Genomic DNA, 26477 nt, shown 5'->3' on the forward strand with positions numbered 1-26477 from the left:
CCTCCACCCCAGCCCTGATCTTTGTCAGAGTAATTACAGGTTTGCCTGATTGGTTGTCTCCTTTGGACTGCGAGGAGAGCCGCTAAGGACACAGCTCGTGGAACTGTGTACCTGCGGGGACTCCAGGCTTCGCAGTTCAGGCGTGGCTTCACCCATTTTGCAGATGAGACAATGGAGGCTGAGCTTGAGGAATTAGGGAGCTGGCCCAGATCTACTGCTTCCAAGGGGGCGTCTTCCGCTTCTGTTTCTTAGAGCGGTTGGCAGGTCCTCCATCCATATTTGTGGAATCAATCAGTGTCCTAAGACAAAGATTAAATTGTCAAACAGGGCCAGATAGTACTGGGGTGTGCATGGGGCAGGGGGGTGGAGGTGTGTGTGTCTTTTCCCAGCTGAGAGCAAAGCAGAAGCACGCCGCAGCCCAGAAGTCACACTGTAGACCTAGCTGGGGCTAGAATGCCAGTGTCAGCCACACCTCCTAACTCAGAACTCTCTGTTCATTAAGCTATAATTATTCACAGGGTCATAGGAGAGGCCCACATAGGGCCTTTCCCATGCTTCCCCTTGACCTGTTCTAGATGTCCTATTATGTTTCTCATTATCACCCAGACTCCATCTGAGGGGCTGTCACAGGGGTCACATTAGCCAAGCTGAAGGTACAGACAGCAATGAACCATTATGATCCTTGGCACTTGGATAATGCTCTTTGCCTTTCCAGACGCTTTCACAAGGATCTCCTCATTACCTCTCTGCCAGGGTTTCCCAGCTGGTTAGGAAAAGTTTAATTAGTTCTGTCTTAGGATGGAAACTAAGGCACACAGGTCAGGTGCTTGGCTCAAGGATTCAGATGGTCCCTTTGGCACTGCTGGAAAGAAGGAGAAGCGGGCCACCAGAAGTCCACTTCCTGTAGTGAGAGGTGGTTTGGCACAGTTGGGGTAAAGAGCTCGAGCTCTGGCGCCAAACTGCCCGAGTTGGCGACTTTCTGCTCATTACTCATCCTTGATTTCCTCTTCTGTTAAGGGTGCCTCATCGTAAGAGTCCATCTTAAATGGTTTTGCGCCTGGTAGTGTGAGCACCCCGCTCATGTGAGCTGTTCTGGGCAGAGCGCGATCACGACCAGCTATATACCAGATTCTGGTATACAGCTATTCAGACATTTCCTGAGCACCTACTATGTGCTGATCCCTGGGGATACGGAGAGTGAGGCACAGGGTACTACTACTGCCAGAGGTCAAGGTCCCAGTGCAATGATTCTGTGTCCAGGGGGCTGTCTCTTGAACGGGACAGGGGTGTGCACAGAGATGCACTGACCATCTCCCTGCTCATGCAGTCCAGAGCACCACCTCAAAGCTATGAGGCCCACATTCCGGGCCTTCCTCCCCACTCCTTCACTGAGAGACCCCTAGTAAGCCATGCAACCTCTTAGATCCTGGCTTCTCTCAACTCTTAAGTGGGGGGAGCAAGAATATTCCATAGGTGAAAACATATGTGATAAAAAATATGATATATGAAGATCTCAGTAGAGTTATTGTCACCGTTGTATTACCTTTGGCTTTAGAGGGCTTGATGATTTGTGAGGACACTCTCCTGTTGCCCTTCTTAAGCCTGACATAAACACAGGGCCTGATTTTTTTTATTAATTCTGTGGCTGGCTCCTGCCACTCCAAAGTAGTCCACAGCGGAGCGGAAAATGTTGAGTAATCAGTGTGGGAGAAATTGGGGAGTTTGCAGCTAGGGAGACTCGAAACCTTCACCTCATCTTGGCATGACCCACGGCTACAGAAAGGAGTAGAAGCGAAAAGTGCTCTGGAAAGAAAATTCTGGCAAAGGACGGAGGGGAGAGCCCCCGCAGCATCTCTGGAATTGAACACAGGAAACTCCGCCCTGAGACCTCCCTTTCAGAAGTGGCCCAGAGAGGGAACCACAAGGAGGGCCCTAAAATTATGCTATTCGGAAATTCTGACTCATTTGCCAGTGGGGGCTGTTTGTGCAGCGTACAAAATGTCTCCCAAAAAAGTGAAATTTTGACTGCTCCTTCCCTACTCCCCCCTCTGCAGCCAGCATCTCCACCACCCTCCAGGGGGAAGCAGGGGCTGATTTAATGAGCCCGGGGAAATGATTCAGGTCTGTTACGCATTAGCAGTTGGGTAGCGATCTGGACAAGCCTTATTTCGCAAGCCTGCTTTTTAGTTGTTTGTGTGTTCAGTCCCCACAGGAAGCTTAGAACAAAAGCTGGAGCGGCTCTTCTGGGTAATCCAAACCCCTCGTATGTATGGGTAAACTGAGTCAAGATGGCAGGAAGGAGGGCCCCTGCCCAGGGGTTTTCATTTTCCTGTCCCTAGCTTGACTTCCCCCTTCACGATGACTTAAATAAATGCTGTTGGCCACACAGCAACGAAAAGCTCACACCGGGGTGCTCGTTTCTGGGGTCCCTCGTCAGAGAAGCCCCAATGTGGGTGTGGAGGGCTGGTTCTCATCCTGGCTCTGCTCCCAGCTGCTTCTTTCTCTGTTCTTTCTAGCCAGTCCTCTGAGAGTAGTTTTGTCCTTTCCCACTCTGGTCCTATTTTTGTACCTGTAGGGAGAGGGGTCCACCAGCCTGGTTTGTTCTCAGGGTAAGTTTGTGTGCCCAGCAGCAGCAGCCACCCCATACCTGGGCAGGGGCGCCCCTGCTGGAGGGCAGTAAGTCATCTCGGGCTCTAAGCTTGGAAATGGAAGTAATTCAGGATATTCCTCTAGATACACTAATTGTACTGTGCTTTTATAAAATAAAAATCTAAAGTGATTGGAAGCAAGAACTCGATCCTGGGATGACCAGGTCCGGGTCCTGGTTAATGCTGCTGGTTAGCTGTGTAACTTTGGCTCACCTCTGAGTTTCTGAATCTGTGAAATGAGAGAATTGGAAAATATGATTTTTCAGTGACTCCTCCCAGCAGTTAAAAAAAAAACACATGTGAATCTTGATGGCATTAGACAATAATGTTGTTTAGCATGATTGAACACTGCTGTTAGTACATCCCAAGGGTTAAGTACTAATGGAAACAAAAATGTTAAGTACAATGGACAAACTGTATTCCTTTTTTTTGTATATTTTTTATTGGAGTTCGATTTGCCAACATATGGTATAACACCCAGTGCTCATCCCGTCAAGTGTCCCCCTCAGTACCCGTCACCCAGCCACCCCATCCCCCGCCCACCTCCCCTTCCACGAGGACAAACTTTATTCCGTTGTTGTTGTTGTTGTTTTTTCAAACTTTATTCCTAAACAATAAAACCCTTCTGGAAGAGGCTTGCCATATTTCTCCCATCGATGGGCAACCCAATCTATTCTTTCTGCTTCTGCTGGGGATGCCATAAGCAGTTTTTAAAAATTAAACATTTGAAAAAAAATTAAACGTTTGATTAGGAGACAATTGTAGATGATGCAGTTGTGGTAAATTATACGGAGAGACCCCTGTATATTTTACCCAGTTCCCCACCCCCACCCCCAATGTGATGTCTTATAAAACCATAGAGCATAATATCACGACCAGGATGTTGATGCTGCCACCATCATAATGCAGGTCTTCCCACCCTCCAAGGATCCCTCATGCTGCTCCTCTCCCCTGCTTTCATCCCCTCCTTAACCCCTGGCGACCATTAATCAGCTCCCATTTCTATAATTTTGCCATTTGATATTACATTTCTGTTACACAATAGTATATAAGTGGGATCATACAGTATGTAACTTTTGGGGACTGGCTACTTTCACTCAGCACAATTCACTGGCAATTCTTCCAGAGTGTTTCTGTATCAAAAGTTCCTACCCCTTCATTGCTGAGGAGTGTTCCATGGCTGGAGGGAGGACTGTTTGTCTAGCCATTTGCTCGTTGAAGGGTATCTGGGTTGTTTCCAGTTTGGGGGCTTATGGTGAGACAAGCAGCCCTAAAGGTGAGCGTGTTAGCTAACTTAGCATGTTAGTGTTGGGGGTAGTAGCTGTATATAATGCCACACCACCGGATCTGTTCCTACTTGTTTATAGTGATGCACACACTCTAGGGATGTTTATGTGTCTGGCGGATACTCAGGACAGGGTTGTGCATCATAGGAATCCAACAAAAACAAACTACATGGTTCCCACCAGCAGGAACTTACAATCTCTGGAGGAAGCAACATTAAGACTCAAGCATCAAAATAATACTGAAATAACTAGACAACGCTGCATGTCATCAAATGCTAGGCTGTACGGTACAGAATTGAACCTTAGAGGAATCCAGAAATGGGAAGCGTGAAGGCCTAATTGTTTAGGGGTAGGCATTCTGGGTGGTAATGATATTTAACACTGATTAAGGGCTTACCAGTGCCAAGTACTGTACTAAGCCTTTACTTACATTAACTCATGTAATCCTAATTGACACCCTTCAGGGCAGCTACTATTATCCGATTTTACGAATGAAGGAACAGAGAAGGTAATGACTTGCCCATCATCACACAGCTATCATGGGACCGGGTACAAATTCAGGCATTCTGGCCTCAGGCCACGCTTAATCACTAGGCCTTCTGTCTCGTAGCAATAGGGGAGGACCATTTCCTGGTCATGATTCAATCTCCATCCATTTCTTTCTTTTCTTTTCTTTTTTTTTTTTTTTCTCCATCCATTTCTTACACAGAGTTTGGTTGAAGCTGAAATGTGAATCTCTGGCCTCATCGGTGTGATGAGTTTCTTAGGGGCCAAGGTTATTGATGAAAAATTAATTGTACTTTGCAAAGAACTGCACCAGCTTTAGTAGCTGCCTGCATGTAATGTATGTGCCATGAGAGGGTGAGCAGCAGCCTGGAAGTCTGTCCTGGGGTAAGAGGAGGCAGTGGGGGGCAGTGTGGGTGTGTGTAAACAACAGGATCAAACCCTCGGGTTGTGTTGATTACCTGTGTATGCAGCAAGAAAAGCATCAAAGTTCTAAGCTTTATACCCTAAACCGCCCAGGTCTGACTGAGTGCGTTTCAGATCATGAACGTGGCTTCGTGTCTTCTGAATTGCTGTATACCAGGAAGGCCACGTCCACGCTCAGCTCTCTCCGTGGCTGCTGACACAGGCTAAAAGTGTGGTTTCTCTCCAAATACAGCATCCCATGAACAGAAACTTCACCAAAGAAGACATAGACATGGCCAACCAGCATATGAGAAAATGCTCTGCATCGCTGGCCATCAGGGAAATACAAATCAACACCACAATGAGATACTACCTCACACCAGTGAGAATGGGGAATGGGGACAATTAACAAGACAGGAAACCACGAATGTTGGAGAGGATGCGGAGAAAGGGGAACTCTCTTGCAGTGTTGGTGGGAATGTGAACTGGTGCAGCCACTCTGGAAAACTGTGTGGAGGTTCCTCAAAGAGTCAAAAATAGACCTGCCCTATGACCCAGCAATTGCACTGCTGGGGATTTACCCCAAAGATACAGATGCAGTGAAATGACAGGATCCCTGCACCCCAATGTTGATAGCAGCAATGGCCACAATAGCCAAACTGTGGAAGGAGCCTTGGTGTCCATAGACAGATGAATGGATAAAGAAGCTGTGGTTTATGTACACAATGGAATATTCCTCAGCCATCAGAAAGGACAAATACCCACCATGTGCTTCAATGTGGATGGAACTGGAGGGCATTATGCTGAGTGAAGTAAGTCAATCGGAGAAGGACAAACATATGGTTTCACTCATACAGGGAATATAAGAAATAGTAAAAGGGATTATAAGGGAAAGGAGGGAAAGTAAGTGGGAAAAATTAGAGAGGGAGACAAACCATGAGAGACTCCTAACTCTGGGAAATGAATGAGGGGTGGTGGAAGGGGAGGTGGGCGGGGGGATGGGGTGACTGGGTGATGGGCACTGAGGTGGGCACTTGATGGGATGAGCACTGGGTGAAATGCTGTACGTTGGCAAATCGAACTCCAATAAAAAAAAAAAAAATACAGCATCCCATGCCGCTCCCCCTTACAGCTTCATCCTTTTGGTTTAAACAACAGGATACCAGCAACCTGGCTTATTTGTTCTGTTTTGAAGTCTACATGCAGCCTTGAGAATATGGGTGTTGCCAGCCCTGGGGTGGGTGGGCAGGGTGAAAACCTCATTGGGTGAGAATCTCCTGGCTCTGCATCCCCCAGCTGACTGGGCCTGGAGGGCCACCTGTCCCTCTGCCCCCCATCTCTCCACATCAAGAGAGTGGGGCCAGTTTGGCCTTGTCTTCCCTCTAGGAGCTGTCATGAGGATTAGGATGAAGAGAATGTGCTACAAACTCGCTCTGTGCAAATATGTGCTACCGTGGGAAATCTGATCTTGCAGTTACTATGCTTTGCAAACACAACTTCGGGCTAGAGGCCAACTCAGGAAGAGGCTGTGAGTAAGGAAAACTTCTCCACTGAGGAGGCAGAGGGATCTTTTATTCTTTTGCTCCCTGCAGACACGTTTTTGAAATCTGCTGAAGTGCTCTCTGCTTGCTTTCGGCAGGCTTGGCTGTTCTGGATCTCTGATAATGGGGAAGGGCTGTGTGACAGTCAACGTGCCCAGGAAGCCGGGAGGCCTCTGAGCCCCATCTGGCGGGCAGCGGAACTAGGGCAGGGCATTTGTGCCACCACCACCCCCACACACACACCCCAGCAGCACATGGGCATGCGGGGCTCTGCTCTTTGGGGAAGCCCACACTCAGGGCCCTGTGCTCCAGTGGCAGGGGCTTGTATCTAACAGGTCTGTGGTCTGTGTGACACCTGCTGCTCTTGAGGACAGTTTGACAGCCCAAGACGATTCCCCAGCAGAGGATCTTTCCCTGCAGGAGCCTCATCCACAAAGTCTTAGAATCTTGCTGCAAATGGATGAACCCAAACACACGGATCGAGTGGTCTCCAGATGGACTCTGCGGCAAGTCGAGGCAGGAGCTGCCCCTGGCCCAGGATTTTATTTTATTTATTTTCTTATTATTTAAAGGATTTTATTTATTTATTCACGAGAGACTCAGAGAGAAGCAGAGACACTGGCAGAGGGAGAAGCAGGCTCCCTGTGGGGAGCCCAATGCGGGACTTGATCCCAGGACCCCAGGATCATGACTTAAGCCAAAGGCAGACACTCAACTGCTGAGCCACACAGGTGACCCCCTGGCCCTGGATTTCATCTTATTTTTTTTTAAAGATTTTATTTATTTATGCATGAGAGACACACAGATAGAGAGAGAGAGAGAGAGAGAGAGGCAGAGACCCAGGCAGAGGGAGAAGCAGTTTCCATGCAGGGAGCCCAATGCAGGACTCGATTCTGGGTCTCTAGGATCAGGCTCTGGGCTGAAGGCGGTGCTAAACCACTGAGCCACCCGGGCTGCCCCCAGCCCTGGATTTTAAAGAACTTTCATCCTCGATTTCTTCCTTAATATTGTAGAGTCGGGATACAGAGAAGGACGGCAAGTGCCACTCATCGTGCCTCCTGGCTAATTAATAAGCCCTACTCAGCAGAGAGAAGCAGCCCTTCTCAGGCAGGAGAGAAGGCCACACACACATCTCAGTGTCCTTGGGTGTTTGAAAGATCCTTGCGGGCCGCGGGAGTCAAGGCTGTTCACCATCCCCACCGAAATGTTTGCTTGTTTGTGTCGCTGCTGAACCTGAGCAAAGGGACTGGACCCTGTGTGCTTGGCTTACGAACTCTGGGTTCGCATGTGGACACAGAGATGACAGCCGGAAGCCACCTTCCACATCCACTGGCCTGGCTCCTTTGTGCTCCAGAGGCCCTGACAGGTTCACGGAACACCCTGATCACCTCGGCCCACAACCGTGCTCACCGCAGTTGCCAGATCATCCAGGTGACACTCACTTGGGTCCTTTCTGGCCTCTGCACCTGTCTCCCTTCAGTCCCATGGCCCATCCTTCCCAACTGTACACATTCTCGTTTCTTCTGTTGTTCCTTTGATCGCTTTTCCTCCCCAAATCTATAGCCCGACCCATAGAGGCAACAATCTGAGTATAATGTGCCCCTGTATTTTAGCTACAACCTAGTGATTTCAATTCCCCTTGGAATGTCCAAAAGCAATATGTGACTCGCCTTTCAATCCCTGCTCCCTTCTCACCAGCCTCCAAGCCAGGAACCTGGGGATCAGCCCAAGCTTTCCTTCCCAGCCCACTCCTCACCTCCTGACAGTCCTAAGGGAACCTCTCACACTGGTGCCCTCTGCTCACCCCAGTTCCTGCCTGGTCCCCCTCTGCCACTCTGCTGCCTCCCCTCCGTCCTCAACATGCCTGCCAGGGGCAGCTTTGCAGAGCTCTGCAGCTTACACTCTTCCTGTGACCTTCTCTCTGTGGGGAGGAGATCCCAAGGCCTTCAGCTACGTGCACATGTCATTATCTCCCTGGAGCACGTCTGGGCTTCTGAGCCTTCGCCCTGGACTGCCCTTCCCTTTCATTTTTAAACTTTTTTTTTTTTTTTAGATTTTATTTGACACACAGAGAGAAAGAGCACAAGCAGGGAGAGTGGCAGGGAGAGGGAGAGGAAGAGGCAGGCTCCCAGCTGAGCAGGGAGCTGAAGGTGGGCCTCCATCCCAGGACCCTGGGATCATGACCTGAGCCAAAGGCAGACAGTTAACTGACTGAGCCACCCAGGTGCCCTCATCCTTCCCTTTCAAACAGCAGCTCTTCACCCTTCTTTCGACACTCAGTCTGCTCTACCGAGCTTTCTCTGGTACCTGAGGCGCTGACTCGCTGTACTTGGGGCCCCCACTGGCCCTAGGACTGTGACATTCTTGCATCTGTCCCACCATATGACTGAGGCCCTTGGGAGCAGGAGTGTCTCACTGCGCTCTGTGTCCCCCTTAGCACATCCCCTGCTGGGATGTGTCTTCACATCCTGCGGGATCTGTGGGCGGTGTTAGGAGTTTTGTGCAATTTGGGGTTTCTGCGATACCGCCCTGGATTGCTCACCGTTGTATGTGTTCTTCTCTTGAGAATTATGCATGGAGCACGTACTAAGAGCCAGATATAGTGGTAAGGACCAGGGGCAAAATAATGAATTCTGTTTGCCTAGAAGCTGGTTGGGTGGGGGTGGGGCGGAAAAAAATAAAACTGTGATCCATACAAAACCTCTGAAGGGCTTGGCCCCCAACAGCAGGGAAATAGTGCTGGGCTGTAGGATATAATCTCCGATGCCTCTAAGTGTGCGTCCTGGATTGCACAATACAACACCATCCAAATGTCGTATGGACGTCCATACTGTTTATCTCCCATAATGATGGAAAAATGTATTCCTTTAAAGTTTGTTTATTTAGGGGCGAGAGAGAGTGCACACAGGGAGGAGGAACAGAGGGAGAGAGAGAATCCCAAGTTGACTCCCTGCCGTATGCAGAGCCAGACGCAGGGCCTGGTCCCGAGACTGTGAGATCATGACCTGAGCCAAAACCAAGAAGCGGACACTTAACCGACTGTGCCACTGGGCGCCCCTGAAGTTAACTTTTTAACACAACCCCTTTAATGAAGCCACGTGTGTATACTTTGTGTAGGCAATCTGATCTGTGCTATGTTTCCCTGACTTCTTAGCCAGAGCTCGTGGAATACAATGTCCCTTTTCTTGGTGACTTGGAATTCTTATACAGGGCTCTTAAGCTCAAGGCATAGGGACACGTGAGGGCTGTTTGCCCTGCTTACATCAAATGCTCCCAGAATGCTGCTTAAAAAAAAAAAAAATTCCCAGAGTGTCGGCTGCTTCATTTGTAGAATCTCCTGTTCACCTGGGAGTCACTGCTTCTTCCTGCCCTTCGCGTTAGCCTTTCAGGTTTACTGCTTCTCCTGTGCTGCGACTTAGAAAAGTCAGCAAGTTAGCCCTTCCCTAAAACAACAGCACGCCTTGGAGGACTGGAGGACTCTTCCTGGAATCGGGCAAGCTGATGACTTCCCAGACACTGTGTGCAAGGACAAGGACAGCAGATGTTGGCACCTGATGCCCTGGGTTCCTAAATAGACTAGTGCCCCCTACCTGCCTTGCGGGGAAAGGCAGACACTCAGGAAGTGAGTTTCACAGAAGACCATGATTTTCAAAGAAGTGCCTTACTTTTGAACAGGAGCAAAAATCCCTTCCAGTCAAAGGATCTTATTGGCCCTGTCCCTAGCCAGCAGGATGTGTGAGCTATCACAGGGCTGCAGCTGCCTGGGAGTCTCTCATCCGCCACCATACCCCCGTCCCTATGTGCTGTGCAGACAGGTCCCCGCAGAAAAGACAATGCCAGGTCACACTGCATACCTGCAAGGGGGAGAGGGCCTAAAATACATCTTCTCCTAAAGGGTTTTCATACACAATTCTCTTGCCCCCCCCCCCCAATTTTTGCAAAGCGCTTCCCTTTCCCTTTTTTCTTTTCCAGAGTAGAATTGGTTTATAATATAGTCTTTTGTTAAAACCCTGAAGCTCCAGCCGACAGAAATTTGGTAGCAATTAATTATATCTCAGTAGGCTACACTTTCAAATAGTATGAGGCTTAGAATTAATAAAAAGGGACTTTTCTGGCCATAAAAGAAAAACAATTATTTAAAATCCTGCAATTTCTCCCTGTCAGGGAAAACAAAGTTAATGTCTCCTCCCATTTCCAACCCGGCCCCGCTTCTCTGTCAAAGGGGCTGAATTTCCCCTCCTTGGCTGGATGGATTATTGCAGGAGGCTAAGCAACGGGGCCCCACAATAGCAAGATTTAATTGAGGGCATGAAATTATGCAGACTCAAAGGCTGAAGTACAAAGTGAAATTCTGACTCATCCTAAAGGATATTTATGGCCTTGGCAATACATCTTAGCAATCATTCAAAAGAAAACAATGAAAAATTTCCAAATGTTCCTCTGGCTGCAAACTTGGGTGATCATTAGAGAGAGATATAACCTTCTACTAACAGATAAATCTTCACAACAGGTTTGACACACAACAGCACTGGCTGCTTGCTTTTTTACATTCTGGGCTCTAGGCACCTTCTCAGAAGCCGGGATATAGTAACAGTTTGAGCTATGGAACCTATCTGCTGGTAAAACAAAAATAAAAAGCACATAATGCAAAACATGAAAAGTATCATTGAACAGAGAGCTGAGGAAATTCAACATTTTATCACTTATTATTTTTATTTAAGATTTTATTTATTTGAGAGAGAAGGAGCACAAGCAGGGGGAGGGGCAAAGGAAGAGGGAGAAGCAGGGAGCCTGAAGCAGGACTCGATCCCAGGACCCTGGGATCATGACCTGAGCTGAAGGCAGATGCTTAACCCAATGAGCCACCCAGGTGCTGCTATTTTATCACTTTTAATCAAGTCTTAACATGGTTCCTGGTTACCACTTAATTCTAAATGTTACCGCGTCGGAGGTTATGATTGGGGTTCTCTTCCTCTGAATCAGATGAGGTTCGCAACAGAGCAAGATCCAGTGCATGCCTGACTTTAAGTGCCTACAGCCAAGTTCGTCCTTAATGTGGAAAAAACACATGGGAACAAGGGACCACAGAGCTCGTGAAGTGAAAAGCTACGTTGATATTTTTCTCATTGGAGTTTTGGATTGAAAGTGCTGCCATTTATTTCACAGAGCCTAAAAATCACATCTGTATCCAATACACACACAGCAGGATAATTCGGGAATATTTGATTTTCTGTGGGACTGGCTGGTGATGCTATGATTCAGCAGTTAAAAAAAAAAAAAAAAAAAAGCTTAGAAGGCAACAAAACACACGGAGGAACCCAAAGTGCTCCAGTCTGCCAAAAAGATGTTACAAATAAATACTGGAGAGAGAACATAATTTGGAGGCCGCTAGGGTTAATGAAAAGTTGAAATGAGGTCATGTGCAAGAACAAAATGGTAGGCTACACACGCAAGATGATATTCTTTGGGGGATGATTGTTTAGGAGAGGAATGGAATACAAATAGAATCCTTTCAAGTCTGCAGCCCTTATATAAAGACATCTTGGAGTCAACATAACCTTGGAATAGACATAAGCTAGACCTCACGAACAATTTTCACAGACTCAGGAAGAGGAAGACAGGAGGGGTGGAAAATCTTGAGGAGAAGGAGCTCAAGTCTGAGTGATGTCAGAACTAGAACCCAGGCCACACACCTCGAACATTCCAGATCCCGGGGCGGAATCAGGTGCTGGTGTGGCACCCAGGCTTCTCATAAAGGCTTCTTTGGCGAATCCGTTTCCACCTGCATCTCCCGAGGTTTGCTCCAGACCAAACTAACCCAATTTACAGCACAGCAGCTCTTCCCATTTCACCCAGGCAGGGAGAGCGGGACCAGTGGAAGTGGACGCTAATGAGGCCTGCCTTCTTGGCTCTAGGCTGAGCCCTCGTGAGGTGGGAAAGAGATTAGCAAAACTGAAGCCATTCCCATGGCCAGAGCAGTATTTATAAACCCAGCTGTCTTGTCAGATAGAGGTAGTTAAGAATCCCAAAGGCATTTCTATCTTGGCATTAGGGGTTGGCAAAAATGCTCTGAGGTCGGGGCATTGCCTTGGTTTCTCAAACATTACACTATTTTTAGGATGGCTGGGGAATCAAGCTAATTCCATGATTGTAGTGATGCTCTAAAATTACTGGAGAATAGTGAAGTGCACCACTGAGAAAGGGCTCGGGTTCCAGCTCACATCTGTGGAACTCTGGGTCTCAAATGCTATTTTAGCTCAGGAATGTTTGGTGGCTCAACCCCCTGTGCAGTCCAAGCAGGCACTTTTCTCTAAAAATGACACTTATAGAATGTGCTGCCTGGCTTGGACCTACCATGTCCCCATCACACGTGCTAGGCACAGAAACACACCCTCTTTGCAGGGATAGAGCAGGGACTTCAAGACTGAAGTCAGGGTATGGGAAAAAAATGATACTGAGCATCCGAATAATGTATCGTCTTAGGCTCAACAATCCTGACTCTTCATTGAGGGCTGATATAAAGAAAGTAGCTCAGATTTGTAAGGTTTTTAACCATAGGTTCAATGGTGAACTTGCTGTTAGAGGGGTGGGCAGAAAGGAGAAATTCTGCCAAATATAGTAAAACCTTATCTATAAATAAGCACAGGGAGAAAACATTTTTAGGATGCTTGAGTCAGCATGTGTACACACGGCGTGATGATTTGGTTTGCGGTCTAATTACATTTTGTGACCCAAATCCCAGGATTCAAAGAAGTTTCTGTGTACTTCCCACCCCCACCTCTCACTCATGTCTACATGAGAGAGATCATAAACTGATAAAGGTTCCTGACTTATGTGTTCAAAACAACCAAGTGCATTGGAGTCTAAGTGCGGATTTCTGACAACTGTTACTTAAGAAGTATATTTTTGTCATGCCTTCATTATAGAATTTTTTCTTTTAATTCCAGTATACTTAACATGTAGTGTCAGATGTTTCAAGTGTACAACATAGTGATTCAGTCACTGTAGAATTTCTAAAGAGAAACCTCAAAACTAAAATGCCGAATCATACATAAGAGTTTGATGCTTTGGAAGAAATATTTTGAATACCAATGTTTTCACTTCTTTCTTTATTTAGAGTGTGCCATGATCAGGGGGACAGGCAGACAGAGGAGGAAAGAGGGAATCTCAGGCCGACTCCAAGTGGAGCCCAACTCGGGGCTGTCTCATCTCAACCCTGAGATCATGACCTGAGCAGAAATCAAGAGACACTCAACGGACTGAGCCACCCACATGCTCTAAACCAGTGATGTTTGGTGCCAATACTCCAAGAGAGGTTTTAAGCCAAAGAGAGAAAGGAATATATTCCACATACGTAATATTTCTTTTTTAAAAGATTTTCTTTATTCATGAGAGACACACAGAGAGAGGCAGAGACAGAGGCAGAGGGAGAAGCAGGCTCCATGCAGCGAACCCGATGTGGGACTCGATCCCAGAATCCTGGGATCATGCCCTGAGCCGAAGGCAGATGCTCAACCACTGAGTCACCCAGGCATCCCCCATATATGTAAGGTTTTATATTTTTGGTTACTTTATTAAAAGCTTAAAATTGAGACCCACTGTTTCAATTTCCTTGGGCTAGCTACCTGATTTGTCTTCCTGCCCTTGATCATGCTATCAAAGCTGCCCCACTGCGCGTCCTGAAAGAACAGCAACGTGCTTTCCCATATCCTGAGGTGTCACCTATGTTCTTACACTCTACTGCGTGCAGCAACTCTACTTACTGTGGAGTTCGAAAAAACAGGCTCTGTATTCTCTCTGGTCAGGGTTACTCGTAATCTTTAACCACAGCTCTGTTCTCAGTTTAATAAAATGTCTGACAACCAAGAAAGGCGACTCTGCTTCCAAGCCACGGTTACTCACTGTCGCACGTCTCCGCCTCTTCGGAATCTAAGTCTTGCGAGCTCGTCTCTCCATCCCAGTGAACAGAAAAACAGAGGAGTTTAGAGGAGGCAATGAACAGTTTTAGATTTTTCAGGAACAAATTATCAGCATTTATTAAAAGCAAACAAACAAGCAAACCCAAACTTACCGAGGAAAAGTTGGGCGGTTTGGGAAATCATATATTCTCTACGGTAAGTACACCAGATGCTGCTCTTCTGCAACAACGCCTGGACTTCAGCACCCCCATTTCCTATAGTATTTGTGCTCACGGTGCGTGTTGCTCGGATTTACCTTGAATCCATGAATCTGGTGGGGCAGGGGGTGAGGGAGGGAGGGAGAAAAAAAAAGATTCTTTAAGAAGCCGATCAATGGGGAATCCCTGGGTGGCTCAGCGGTTTGGACCCTTTGGTCCGGGTGTGATCCTGGAGACCTGGGATCGAGTCCTGTGTTGGGCTCCCCGCACGGAGCCTGCTTCTCCCTCTACCTGTGTCTCTGCCTCTCTCTCTCTCTCTCTATCATGAATGAATTAAAAAAAAAAAATCTTAAAAAAAAAAGCCGATCAATATAGGGTCCTCCATCAGAAAACCATCCCACAACCACAGCATCAACAGGATGCTATGATACAAGAGAGATACAAGAAATGTATTATACAGGAGAGGACACAATAAATGTGTCGCCGAGGAGCACTTCCGAGTCTTGAGTTTATTCTCAATTTACTAAGGTTGGAGTCTTGTGCTGAACGGTGACTTGCTAACAGAACCCCCGGGGGGGCCGCTTTTCTGATTTTAAGCCGGAGAAGCTCCAAAAACAGAAGCAGGTCACCTGCAGCCACAATTTTTAAGACACTCTTCAAAATCCCTAAAGATTTTAATTATTCACGATAAGACACACACACACACAGAGAGAGAGAGAGAGAGAGAGAGAGGGAGGGAGAGGGAGCAAGAAGCAGGCTCCCTGCAAGGGAGGCCGACGCAGGACTCGATCCCAGGACCCCGGGGTCACGCCCTGGGCCCGAGGCAGATGCTCAGCCGCTGAGCCACCCGGGTGCCCCCCCCCCACACACACACTTTGTAAAACAAACTTGTAGCAGTGCTTAGTGTCCAACAGAAAGCGCTCCGTCTGTTGAACAATATCTTGCCTGCAGAGCTTCTCTTACTGTTGGTCGATAGATAACGACACTGCGCACAGTCATCATCACCGTGGCAACAGCACCCGGTAGCTATCGGAGGAACATTGCACATAGAGCCGCTGGCCTTGGGGCGGCCATGCCTCAGCTTCCTCCGGAGGATGCTCTTTCTGCGAGTCTGGTGTGCCCCCGGGTACCAGCCACCCAGCGCCGCGCCAGGACTGCAGACCGTGCGCCGCCCGCCTCCCGCGACCCGCCGCGACCCGCATCCCGAGCCCCGCTCCAGGCCCCGCGGGGCCACCCGGGTCGCAGGCCGAGGCTGCGGAGGGCCGCCCCGCCCCCACCCCTCCGGAGGCGGGACCGCGCGCCCGCTTACCGCGTTGCCACGGCAACGGAACCGGAACCGGAACCGGAACCTTCGCCTGGAGGTGCCTCCTTCCCGGCGACCCTCGGAGCCCGTCCGGCCTCGGGAGACAGGCAGCCACCCCGGAGTCTCCCGGCAGGCCCGTCCGCGCCCCGGAGGGAAGTCGCCTTCCGTCGCGTTCCGCCTCTGCGTGCCCGGCGTGACCCTGACGGACACCCGCTGTGTCCAATCAGCTGACAACGCGATGGCCGGCGGCCAATAGTGCGGCCGCAGGATGCGGCTCGGGTTTAAGGGCCGCCCCCAGCTTGTCGGGAGGCCGGATGAGCCGCCTGATTGGTGGGCTCCAGGAAGTGCGGGCTAGCGTTGTCCAATCACGGGGAGGAGCTCGGAGGCGGCCCAATGGGGTGCTCCGGGGGGCGGGCCCCGGGAAGGCTCCCCGGGGTGCGCGGGGGCGAGCCGAGGTCTCGGCGGCGGAGCGCGGCGGCGATGAGCGGGTCCCTGAGCCGGGCGGCGGCGGCGCTGCTCCGCTGGGGGCGCGGCGCGGGCGGCGGCCTGCGGGCCCCGGGCGTGCGGGCGGCGGGCTCGGGCGGCGACGGCGGGGGCCGCTCGGCGGCGCAGCTGGACACGCTGGTGAAGAAGGACAAGGTGGTGGTATTCCTCAAGGGGACCCCGGAGCAGCCCCAGTGCGGCTTCAGCAACGCCGTGGTGCAGATCCTGCGGCTGCACGGCGTCCGCGACTACGCGGCCTACAACGTGCTGGACGACCCCCAGCTCCGGCAAGGTCAGGGCCCGCCGGGGGCGCGGCGCGGGGTCGGGGTCGGGGTCGGGCGGGGGCACGGCCCACCCCGCACACCTGCCGGCCTGGGCGTTCGGAGGCCCCAGCCCTTCACCGGCCCCCAGGCTGCACCGAGAGATGGCTGAGACCGCCCAGGCCCGGTCCGGGGAGAGTGTGCCCCGCGGGGGGGGGGGGGGCACAGCCACCAGGAGGTCCAGGCGCCTTGGGGGACGCGCTGAGGATGCTGGCCGGCCTCGTGGATACCGGGCTGGTGCTGTCGGTGGTAGCGAGGGAAGGCCGGAGTCGCTCTTGCTCTAGGCCTGCGGGGTCACTGACTCACCTGGTGCCTGAGGCTTGGGGTTGTTGCTGCAAGGAGGGGGTGGACCCAGCTCTGGGGCTGGTCTTAGTTGCGATCGCTTGCTGTGGGAGACAGAGGCAGGAGCTCTGGTGTTTTAAATTTTGCAGGCAGGGCGGGGTTTTGGGGGGGTTAGGGTTGGGAGAGGCTCGTGGGGAGCAGCAGCATGGGGAAACGACCCCTAGGTCCCAGCTAACTCAGGCTTGGAGCTGGAGGCATGAAGAGCCAGACAGGGTGTGGGAGCAGATGCAGCAGGTCTCACGGCTTTTCGCTGGCTCAGGGGAAGGAGGGGAGGCCCTGACAGATAATGAGTACCTCTTCTGCTGCTGAGCAGCATGCCAGGAACCCTACGTGCATTCTGCTCTTTATCCCAGTGGGGGAGGAGAAAAAGAGGGCAGAGGAGTCGGTGGATCTGCCCCTTGGTTGGCTAGAGTCCTTGATCAGAGCTGGTGGAGAAATGAGGCGGCTGTGCCTGCACCTCCTGGAGGGTGGCTTAGTATCCTGCATGCCAGTTAGAAACCTCCAGGGACAGAGGCCTGGCATCTCCCTGAGCCTGCTGCTATTCTTTAGTTACAGTGTTCTAAAAACAGTTTTTAAGGCACCAGGTTCCCTGCTATTATCCTACAATAGAGTTCTGCATTTCGTTATTATGTACTTAGGACCGCTATTCCGAAGTTGAAATGATTGACCAAGGTCCTTCCTCCTTGATGGGACAGGCTGATGTGGTGGAAAGGCTTTGAGCTGGAATCCCACTGCAGTCAGTCAGCTGTGCAACCCTAAGTCGCACGATTGCATTTTCCCCTCTTGTAATAGGAAGATACCGAAACCAAACTTGACAACGACTTTAGGAGGTAAAAAAGAGAGAGTAGAACATTTTAGAAAGTGCCCACCATTTTATCTGGCACACAGAATGGTAGTTGTTTTATCATTTGGACTTTAAGGTCTTCAGAGTATTTTTTTTTTTTTCTCCCAGATTAATCCTTGGGAAAGTCTTGGTTTTCGTGGGTGGAAACTAGGAGGAGTGAAGGCAGATTAACATTACCAGCTCTGTGTGATAACTGCCCTGTATTAGGCTCCGGATCCTTGTTTTCCTGCTAGAACACCACCCTTTGCTAGGCCCTGGGGTGTTTTTTAAGGAGGGTGCTGCAGCCTTCGCCCAGCAGTGGCTGCTCTGCTTCAGAGATAAGATAGGAGAAGCTACTCTGCACTCTTTCAACCGGGTCCTCGCGACAGGTTCCCTGCAAATGGCTAGTATGGCTGTTAATAAACAAGTCGTGTCATTGATAGCTTGCTTAGTGCACGGTTTTGGGGATCTTTGGTTTGTGGTTTCTGTTCTGCTTATTTTTATTTATTTTTTTTAGTATTTATTTATTTTAGAGAGTGTGAGCACAAGGGGGAGGAGTGGAGGGAGAGAAATTAGGACTTGAACATATCTTTTGGGGGGACACAGCTCAACTCACAACACCAATCTTTTTTCTTTTTAACCATTTATTTATTTTAGAGAGAGCGCGGGGCAGCACGCACACAGGAGAGGGTGCAGAGGGAGAGGGAGAGAGAATCTCAAGCAGACTCCCTGCTGATTGGGAAGCCCCACACAGGGCTCTGTCCCATGACCCTGAGATTGTGACCTGAGCCGAAATCAAGAGTTGGACGCTCAACTGACTAAGCCACCCAGGTGTCCCATGTTCCCCCACTTAATATAACTGGAGATGAGGTATACTGGAATATAAGGATAAAGTCGGAGCAGAAATAAGAAGATTTACGCATAGCACTTAGGTTCCTGTCTTATATTTCATGCATCTGCCTTACAGCCTCACGTTCAGGTGTTCAAACAACTGCAGTAGGAGTTTAGCTCTTAAATTTCTTGAGCGTTGAGTTTCATCATTTTCATGCCCAGTTTGTTTCATACCAGATTGTTATCTTGGTAAAATAAATGGGTTGCATATCTACTGAACATAAAAAGTACACTTCTTTTGTTGCTTAGAAAAGTAAACATGCGTGCAAGTCTTAAACTTCAGACTGGGGCAGGGTAGTGTGAGCACATTCCCACAGTGGGGATGAGTTTAGCCAGAGTGAGACTTTATAAAACGTGAAGATTCTTCATCTCTTTGCTTTCTGCACTTTTGAGTTTTACCAAGAGAAGCTGACAGGCAGCCTGATGCTTTTGCTAGCCAATGGTACATCCCTGCACCTTTCCCAGACCCAAGGTCACTGCTTGTAACTGGAGAGGGGCTCCTGCAAAATTGCCTTTCCTTTGCCTTGTGCCAGAGCTTTACAAAGGGCCCAAAGCCTGAAGAACACAGACAGTCGCTGTCTTCCTCTTCTGGGCGCCAGGTCCCGGAATTTTGGTCCAGAGAGGTCTCAGCCTGTGACCCAGAGAACAAAGAGGACTATGAGGTCTTCCTCAGGTCTTTTATTTCTCCTGTTTATCTGGAATACACACGGAAGGTAGTCCCTCTGGGTCCCAGTAGAAAGATTTTAGCATTTCCTAATCCTTGTCTTCACAAAGAATATCTTTCATTTTCTGTTGTAAACGTATCACACTCATTAAAGAAACTTGGAAACGCTGAAAGTAATAAAGAAAGGAAATTACCTGTAATTCCATATACACCATTGTCAACATTTGGATCTAGTTTCTAATCTTTTTCTTTTTTTTTTTAACTGCCTTTCAGATCATACATATCTGTGCATAGTATTTTGCCCTCCTCAGAGCAGGCAATATGTCTTATGCAACTGCCTAAGTACCCTGTATGTTGCTTATGTAGAGCGAGCTTTCGGTGATTTTTTTTTTTTTAAGATTTTATTTATTTTGATAGCATGTGTGCATGAGTAGCGGGAGGTGGTGAGGGAGAGCGGGAGAATCTCAAGCAGACTCTGTGCTGAGTTTGGAGCTCAACTCGGAGCTCGATTTTGCAACCCTGAGATCCTGACCTGAGCTGAAACCCAGGAGCCAGACGCTTACCCCACTGAGCCACCCAGGTGCCCCTCACTGATTGTTTTAATGGGTAAATAAACACTACTTATATTTGTTATATTGTAAACTTTGTTCCATGCTATTGAAAACATAAACACTCTTAAATTTTTGCCTGCACAGATCACCATTGTATTCCTTGAATCAGATGCTGTGTCTGTTGAATGAATCGCCATTATCCTATTGTTGAATGTTTATTAAGCAATTGAAAATATGCTCCGCCTTTTCAGTATCAGGGAGTTTAAGGCAACAGTAACAAATTTGTGACACTTGAAAAAGTTAAATGGTGTGTCTGGGCTTGTTTGGTGTTCCTGTTATATGCTGCAGATGAGAGTATACATTGGTACTAACACTGTGGAGGAGTAACTTTCAGTACCGGGTCAAGTTGAAGGTGAGCATAGCTGAAGACCCAGCTGCTTCACGCCTGGGTATACGGTATGGAGTGGGAGTTGGCAGGCCTCCTTCGTAGAGGGCCAGAGAGTAGACACTTCAATCTGTGTGGACCCCTGCGTCTCCCTTGCACACACTCCACTCTGCTATTGTGGCATGAAAATGGTCAGGGATGGTAGGTAAATGGATGGGTGTGGCTTGAGTCCCACTAAAATGTTATTTCCAAAAACAGGAAGTGGGCCACAGTTGGCCCAAAGGCCATAGTTGCCATCCTTTTATACAGAGAGGAAGACCCCCGCATTTGAGTTACAAGACAGATGGAAGGATATTCATCAAAGCACTGCTTTTGTAATACTGAAAAATTGGCAAGAGAAGATCTAGGTCTATTGGCCCAGATAAACAAACTGTAGTGTAGTCAGGTCCTAGAAAACTAAATTGTAGTTGAATTAGAGCTAGATGTATTCCATATGACTCTATCTCAAAGAATACAATGTTTACTCATGAAGTAAGTTGCAAAAAATGTAATTATGGCACAATGCCATTGGTGTCCACAGATGTTAGAGGTGGTGAAACAGTCCCATGTATGGCGGATACACATGTAGTGCAAGTATAGTTCATGGCCACAAGCCAAAGGGCACCTCTGCCGATCTAGAACCTGGCCTTCGGACTCCCAGAAACCTGGATGGAAATCCAGGCTCCACCATCTACCAGCACTGTGACCTTGGTTAAATAACACCCCTGAGCCTTGGTTTCTTCATCTTTAAAACAGAGATAATTATGCATGTGTTGCAGGATTTGTGCAAAGTGAGGCTATGTGTGTAAAACCCTTAAAGGGTATGAAATGCAGTGTTTTCAGCAAATGAGTGTTTTTATGCTGCTCAGCAGGATTGATAGCTTTCTTGTGTTTTTCCCAGTTGTGTGTATTTCTCAGAGAAGGCTGGCTGAAGGGCGGCATAGGGGACATCACCGTGGAGAGAATATCCACCTTGTACCTGGAACTGTGGGAGTTGAATCCTGTCGCCAGTTACATCTCATTTTATCCTGATAATAAATCCTTGAGGCGTAGAGTTATTCCCACTTCGCAGGGAGGGAAACTGAGGCTAAGTAAGATGAGCAGATTGACCTGAGGCTGCATTCCCAACCTGGCAAGCCACATTCGGCTCACGTTAAGCCAGTGAGTGCTCTGTTCCCTCTGTCACTGGCCTGTTGAGGGTCTGCCTCACTCTTGCTGTCAGCCCAGATGATCTCATGTGGTGCTGGTGTCATTCTCTCAGGTAGGAAGATGCGCTGGACATCATTCTCAGGAAGGCAGGAGGCCAGGTGACTTGCCCAAGGCAGAATTAATCTGCATCAGACTCCGAAGCTCCTTTGGTGAAAATCTACCAGGAAGAAAGAAAACTCTGGTGCTCTTAAAATTTGTTCTCCAAACCAGGAACAAAGTCTGATGTTCTGGAATGTGATGAATTTTGAAAAGTCCCTTCTGAAAGTTCTAGAAGGGAACTTTCTAGTAACTTTTTTTCCCCCCACTCTGGTTTGATGCTTTGGAATATTAATTTTTTTCTGGTGGGGCAGTAGGTATATGTAGCACTGATTTTGCAAGATCACTTCCTTCCTAACTCCCAACCCCTAGTGTCACTCTGTTGGCAGTCAGTGGTTTTTTTTTTGTTTGTTTGTTTGTTTTGGTCCCAAATTAAATCTTTTTGTCTATCATCTGTGAAATATAATTCCCATTAACATCCATTCTTGGATATGATTTCCTAATTTTCAAGAGTTTCTCTTTGATTCTGACTTGTTTGGAGTGAAATTTCTAAGAGCTGTCACTGTATATTGCAGTTTTTGAAGATTAAAAAGTAAGAGACGTTAGCCTTATTTAGACAATTGTGAATTGATGGGATTCAATTTCAACTTATGTCTTTTATTATTGGAAGTTAACTTGCTTCATGCTGTAGGAATCAGTTGGGTATCTGTTTAAATATTTAAACCTGTAATCAGACTTTTTTTTTTTAAGATTTTATTTATTTATTCATGAGAGACACAGAGAGAGAGAGAGAGAGGCACAAGCAGAGGGAGAAGCAGGCTCCATGTAGAGAGCCTGATGTGGGACTCGATCCCAGGACTCTAGAATCACGTCCTGGGCCGAAGGCAGACATTAAACAGCTGAGCCACCCAGGGATCCCCTCTAATCAGACTTTTAAAAAAATGGAAAGCAGTATTTTTTTAAGGCCTTGATATCAGCTGCCTGTAACACTTATTACCCTAAAACCAAAGAAGCCGGTACATTTAATTTTGATACACTGCCAGCCAGTAGGCACCTTAGCCACTGTCACAATGTTATCCTGCACTCAAAGGCGGGGTTCTTCTGAGTTCTTGCAATATAAGTTATTAGGCAAGGTAGCATAGCCCTGGGGTTTGGAAGGAGTTCATCTCCCTCACATGTGACTGTGTGTGTCACATGTTCCAGGATGGTTGGAAAGCCCACTTGTTTAGTAGTTTTAATGGTAACAGTTGATTCTGGTGGCATGTCCTCTTACCCCTAGACTGGACATGTGATCTGCAGCAATAGGAAGTTTAATGAACGAGGCAAGCCTCAAGCTTTGATTGAATGTGGTACTACCCACATGATTGATGAGAGCAAATTATTCTTTTACTTAGTATAGATTTTATTTTTATTTTTTAATTTTTAATTTTATTTTTTAAAAGATTTTATTTATCCATGAGAAACATAAGAGAGAGACAGAGACACAGGCAGAGGGAGAAGCAGGCTCCCTGCAGGGAGCTCCACGCGGGACTCCATCCTGGGACTCCAGGATCATACCCTGAGCTAAAGGCAGACGCTTAACCACTGAGCCACCCACACTTTCCCAGATTTGATTTTTAAAAAACTGCTTTTTAGGATTGGTTGTAGGTGGCTTGGGGTGGACCTCAGATGTCCAATTTATTTTCATTTTTGGTGTGTTTCAAAAATTGTAGGCACTCACTGAAAGTATCAGTAGATATTCGTTGTCTTGGAAGGCTTAACACAATATATCACTAGCTGAAAAATCACACAGATATAAAATCATGTACACAAATGGTTCATGTACACAGTATAGAAGATATTTAAGACAGTTCCAAAGAATTAAAAGAAATTCATATTTACTTTAAACATGTCTTAATCCCCACCCTCACCCTCAGTCACATAAAAGTAGAAAAAGATTTGAGGGTGTAACGTACAGCATTGTGACTGTAGTTAATAATACTGTATTGCATACTTGAAAGCTTTTAAGAGAAGAGATCTCAAAAGTTCTCATCATAAGAAGAAACCTTTGTAAGTGCATTCAGTGACAGATGTTAACTAGACTTACTGTGGTGATGATCATTTTGTAATATATACAAATATTGAATTACTATGTTGTATACCTGAAATAAAATGTATGTCAATCATAACTCAAAAAAAAAGTTCCAAAAAAAAAAAAAAGAAGAAGAAGAAGAAGTGTGCTGTTTTGGGCCTTTGAAATTGTAACCCTTTCTCCATTAGGGAAGTCTGGAGGAGAAAGATAAAGCCCCCAATGAGGGGCCTTGTCTAGTGTTGTGGTTTAGAGCAAATTTGCCGTAGTTTTTTTAGAAGATAGTGACTTTTAAAAGAGAAAAAACACATCATATCTTAGGACTTGTGAAATAAATGAAATTGGTGATTTTCTTTGGAAAATAAATGTTTGATAGTAAATGATAGGATATCAAGGACCAGTTTTTGTATTTTTAGTTTGTTTGCATGAAAACCACCACTTGAGTAATTTTTATTTTGCATAGTATTGTATTTTGTTTGAAGAATCTGTTGACTCTTCTGTTTTATTTTGTCTGCTCCTTGTGACCATTTAAAAATACTTGCTTACTTATAGAAGTATAAAAATATCAAATATCCATAGTGAGTAATTATCACGGCATGATTTTGATCATCCTCTGTTCTTAATAGGACTAACAGGTATTTTATGGATGGATGTATTTTTAAAAGTGTATCTCATCTGTAGAAAGGAGTAGAATAGTATGAAGAATGTGAGGAAAGAATAATCTTTTATCTTAAAATTGAAACCACACCTTCTTCCTACTGTTTTGTGAAGCCCCATCAGCCTCGTGGTCCAGAACGGAACAGAATAATCACATGGCTGCACTGTCCTAGGAGGGGCCTCATCTCTGTGTGTTCAGAGCCTTTTGCACACAGGACTGATCACATGCATGCTGGTTGGTTTCTTGTCTGCTGTTCGCTCTTGAGAATGGGGGGCGGAGGGGGGATGTCTCGCACCCCGTGGCTCTGCACCCAGGACAGGGACTTAAACCGAGTTTTGGACCTTTCCTTGCTTTGACTCAGTCACCACGAGTTCTGTGCTGAGCCAAATTAACCTGCTCCATGGAGAGCCTATCTGAGGGTGATGAAAGAGATTTTTCTCTGGGCAAAAGAATGATTAAGCATAAAACTCAGTGACTCACCATTGATGGCATTCACCAGCCCAGACAGGCACTAGAAGCATAAGGTGGGGACTGCCTCATTTGGCCAACTTACATGATGGACCCATGTTAAGTCCATTTGGAAATGAAGTCATAGTGTTGTTTCACCAAATCCATGACTGGCAGATGAGTGGAGAAGGTGGCTTTGTCCATCTTGTGTGACTCCCAATCAGTCTGGTTTCTCCGCCATGGGTCCCTGTTGATGGCATGTCAGGCATCGTTTGAGAGCCTCACATACCCGATACTCATGAAAGCCTTGTGAGGTGGGAGTGGGAACAGGTGGATAGTCGAGTCACTGGTATGAGGCCTCACAGTTCGTAATCGGGACAGGTGGGCTTCAAGCAGTGATCCAGTTGACTCTAAGGCTTTTCTACTCCTGTGGCAGACACATCCCCCAAGGATGGGGGAAGCAAGGGAGGGACACCAGGTGTTCTAGCAGGGAGTAGAAAATGTATTCTGCTGTGAAAAGTTCAGCTTGAATCGCTTAAATGATACCTAAATGTTCTTTCCCCGTAGGCATTAAGGACTATTCCAACTGGCCCACCATCCCGCAGGTGTACCTCAATGGCGAGTTCGTGGGGGGCTGTGACATCCTGCTACAGATGCATCAGAATGGGGACCTGGTCGAAGAACTGAAAAAGCTGGGGATTCGCTCTGCCCTTTTGGATGAAAAGAAAGACCAAGACTCAAAGTGAGGGTGGCCCAGGGCCTCCCCAAGCAGCAGGGGGCTGTTGGTGCCAAGACTCACTTCCAGCAAAGCCTTACCGATTCTGGTTTTCGCTCTTCAGACAGCAGCTGCTTGCCTGGATTCCCCCCGTTTGTAAGCAGCTGGGTGGTTTTAGTGTGTCTAGGGTTGGGGCTGCGAATATTCTATTGTGAACTTAATTACAACCACTGCACTGGAATAATTCAATGTTGTATTATGATATTGTCATGAACAAAATATGTTCTTACGTTGTCATTTGCCCTTTGCCTGATTCAGGAGTAAAACAAGGAGCTCTGGAATCATCATTATTCATAAATCCTCTGCAAATGTGTCCGTCTGCAAAGATAACATGTCCCCCCAAATTTTTCATATCTACTTCTGTTAAGAAAAATGATGGACAAGGAAGAAGATTGGTAACTGGGGCGTTGTTTTTTAAAATAAACTGGCAACCCAGGGATACCGTGTGCGAGTTGTTAATTCTAAATAGCAGTAAGTCTGTACCTCAATCTGCTCGGGCTCCTGTAACAAAATCCCGCAGACTGAGTGGTTTATAAACAATACATGTTTATTTGTTATAGTTCTGGAAGCCGGAAGTCCAAGCTCAAGGCTCTAGCAGATTAGGTGTCTGGCAAAGGCTATGCCTTGGTGCATAGATGACCTTTCTCACTGTGTCTTCACAAGGAAGCTCTCTGGGCTCCCTCTTAGAACGGCACAAATCCCGTTCATGATGACCCTGGCCTCATCTCCCCTCCCCAATTCCCCCCCACCCAAGACCACCATTCTAGGGGGTATGTGTCAACATAGGAATGTTGAGATACAGACATTTAGTCTGTAGCAGTCTAAGGATGTTTAGTGCCTGTGACCTTTCATTTGTAGAAGTTAAGAGTGATTCTCATGCTCTTCTATTAAATTTGACATAGAAATTGCCATCAAGCTAGGGTCTAATTTCTTGAGGGGAGGTAAGCGTTGTGAACGTTCAATGGTGGGGACAGTCCAGTTGG

At 47.5% G+C, this 26477-nt stretch overlaps 1 protein-coding gene, 1 long non-coding RNA gene and 1 other non-coding gene across 4 annotated transcripts; 1 reads left to right on the forward strand and 2 right to left on the reverse strand.

Annotated features, from left to right (window-relative positions):
• Positions 1–13744: 13744 nt before the first annotated feature.
• On the reverse strand, positions 13745–16573 carry LOC144321099 (uncharacterized). The gene is made up of 2 exons (XR_013386813.1): positions 15810–16573; positions 13745–14613 (listed from the first exon to the last, which is right to left on the reverse strand). It is a non-coding gene; the product is annotated as an uncharacterized LOC144321099 (long non-coding RNA).
• Positions 15387–15663, reverse strand: LOC144321465 (small Cajal body-specific RNA 13). The gene has a single exon (XR_013387121.1).
• GLRX5 (glutaredoxin 5) lies at positions 15842–25933 on the forward strand. Of its 2 annotated transcripts, XR_013386812.1 has the most exons (3): positions 15842–16578; positions 24386–24506; positions 25287–25426. XR_013386812.1 is itself a non-coding variant. In XM_077910482.1 (2 exons), exons 1-2 carry the CDS (start codon positions 16284–16286, stop codon positions 25463–25465), a joined length of 474 nt encoding a protein of 157 aa, XP_077766608.1. In that variant the 5' UTR covers positions 16269–16283; the 3' UTR covers positions 25466–25933. The 2 variants fall into 2 exon arrangements, 1 of the variants encoding a protein (XP_077766608.1); XM_077910482.1 differs by lacking the exon at positions 24386–24506 and having other exon boundaries at positions 16269–16578; positions 25287–25933.
• Positions 25934–26477: the final 544 nt, after the last annotated feature.

Source organism: Canis aureus, chromosome 9 (genome assembly GCF_053574225.1).
Source record: "Canis aureus isolate CA01 chromosome 9, VMU_Caureus_v.1.0, whole genome shotgun sequence".
NCBI classification, from domain to species: Eukaryota; Metazoa; Chordata; class Mammalia; order Carnivora; family Canidae; genus Canis; species Canis aureus.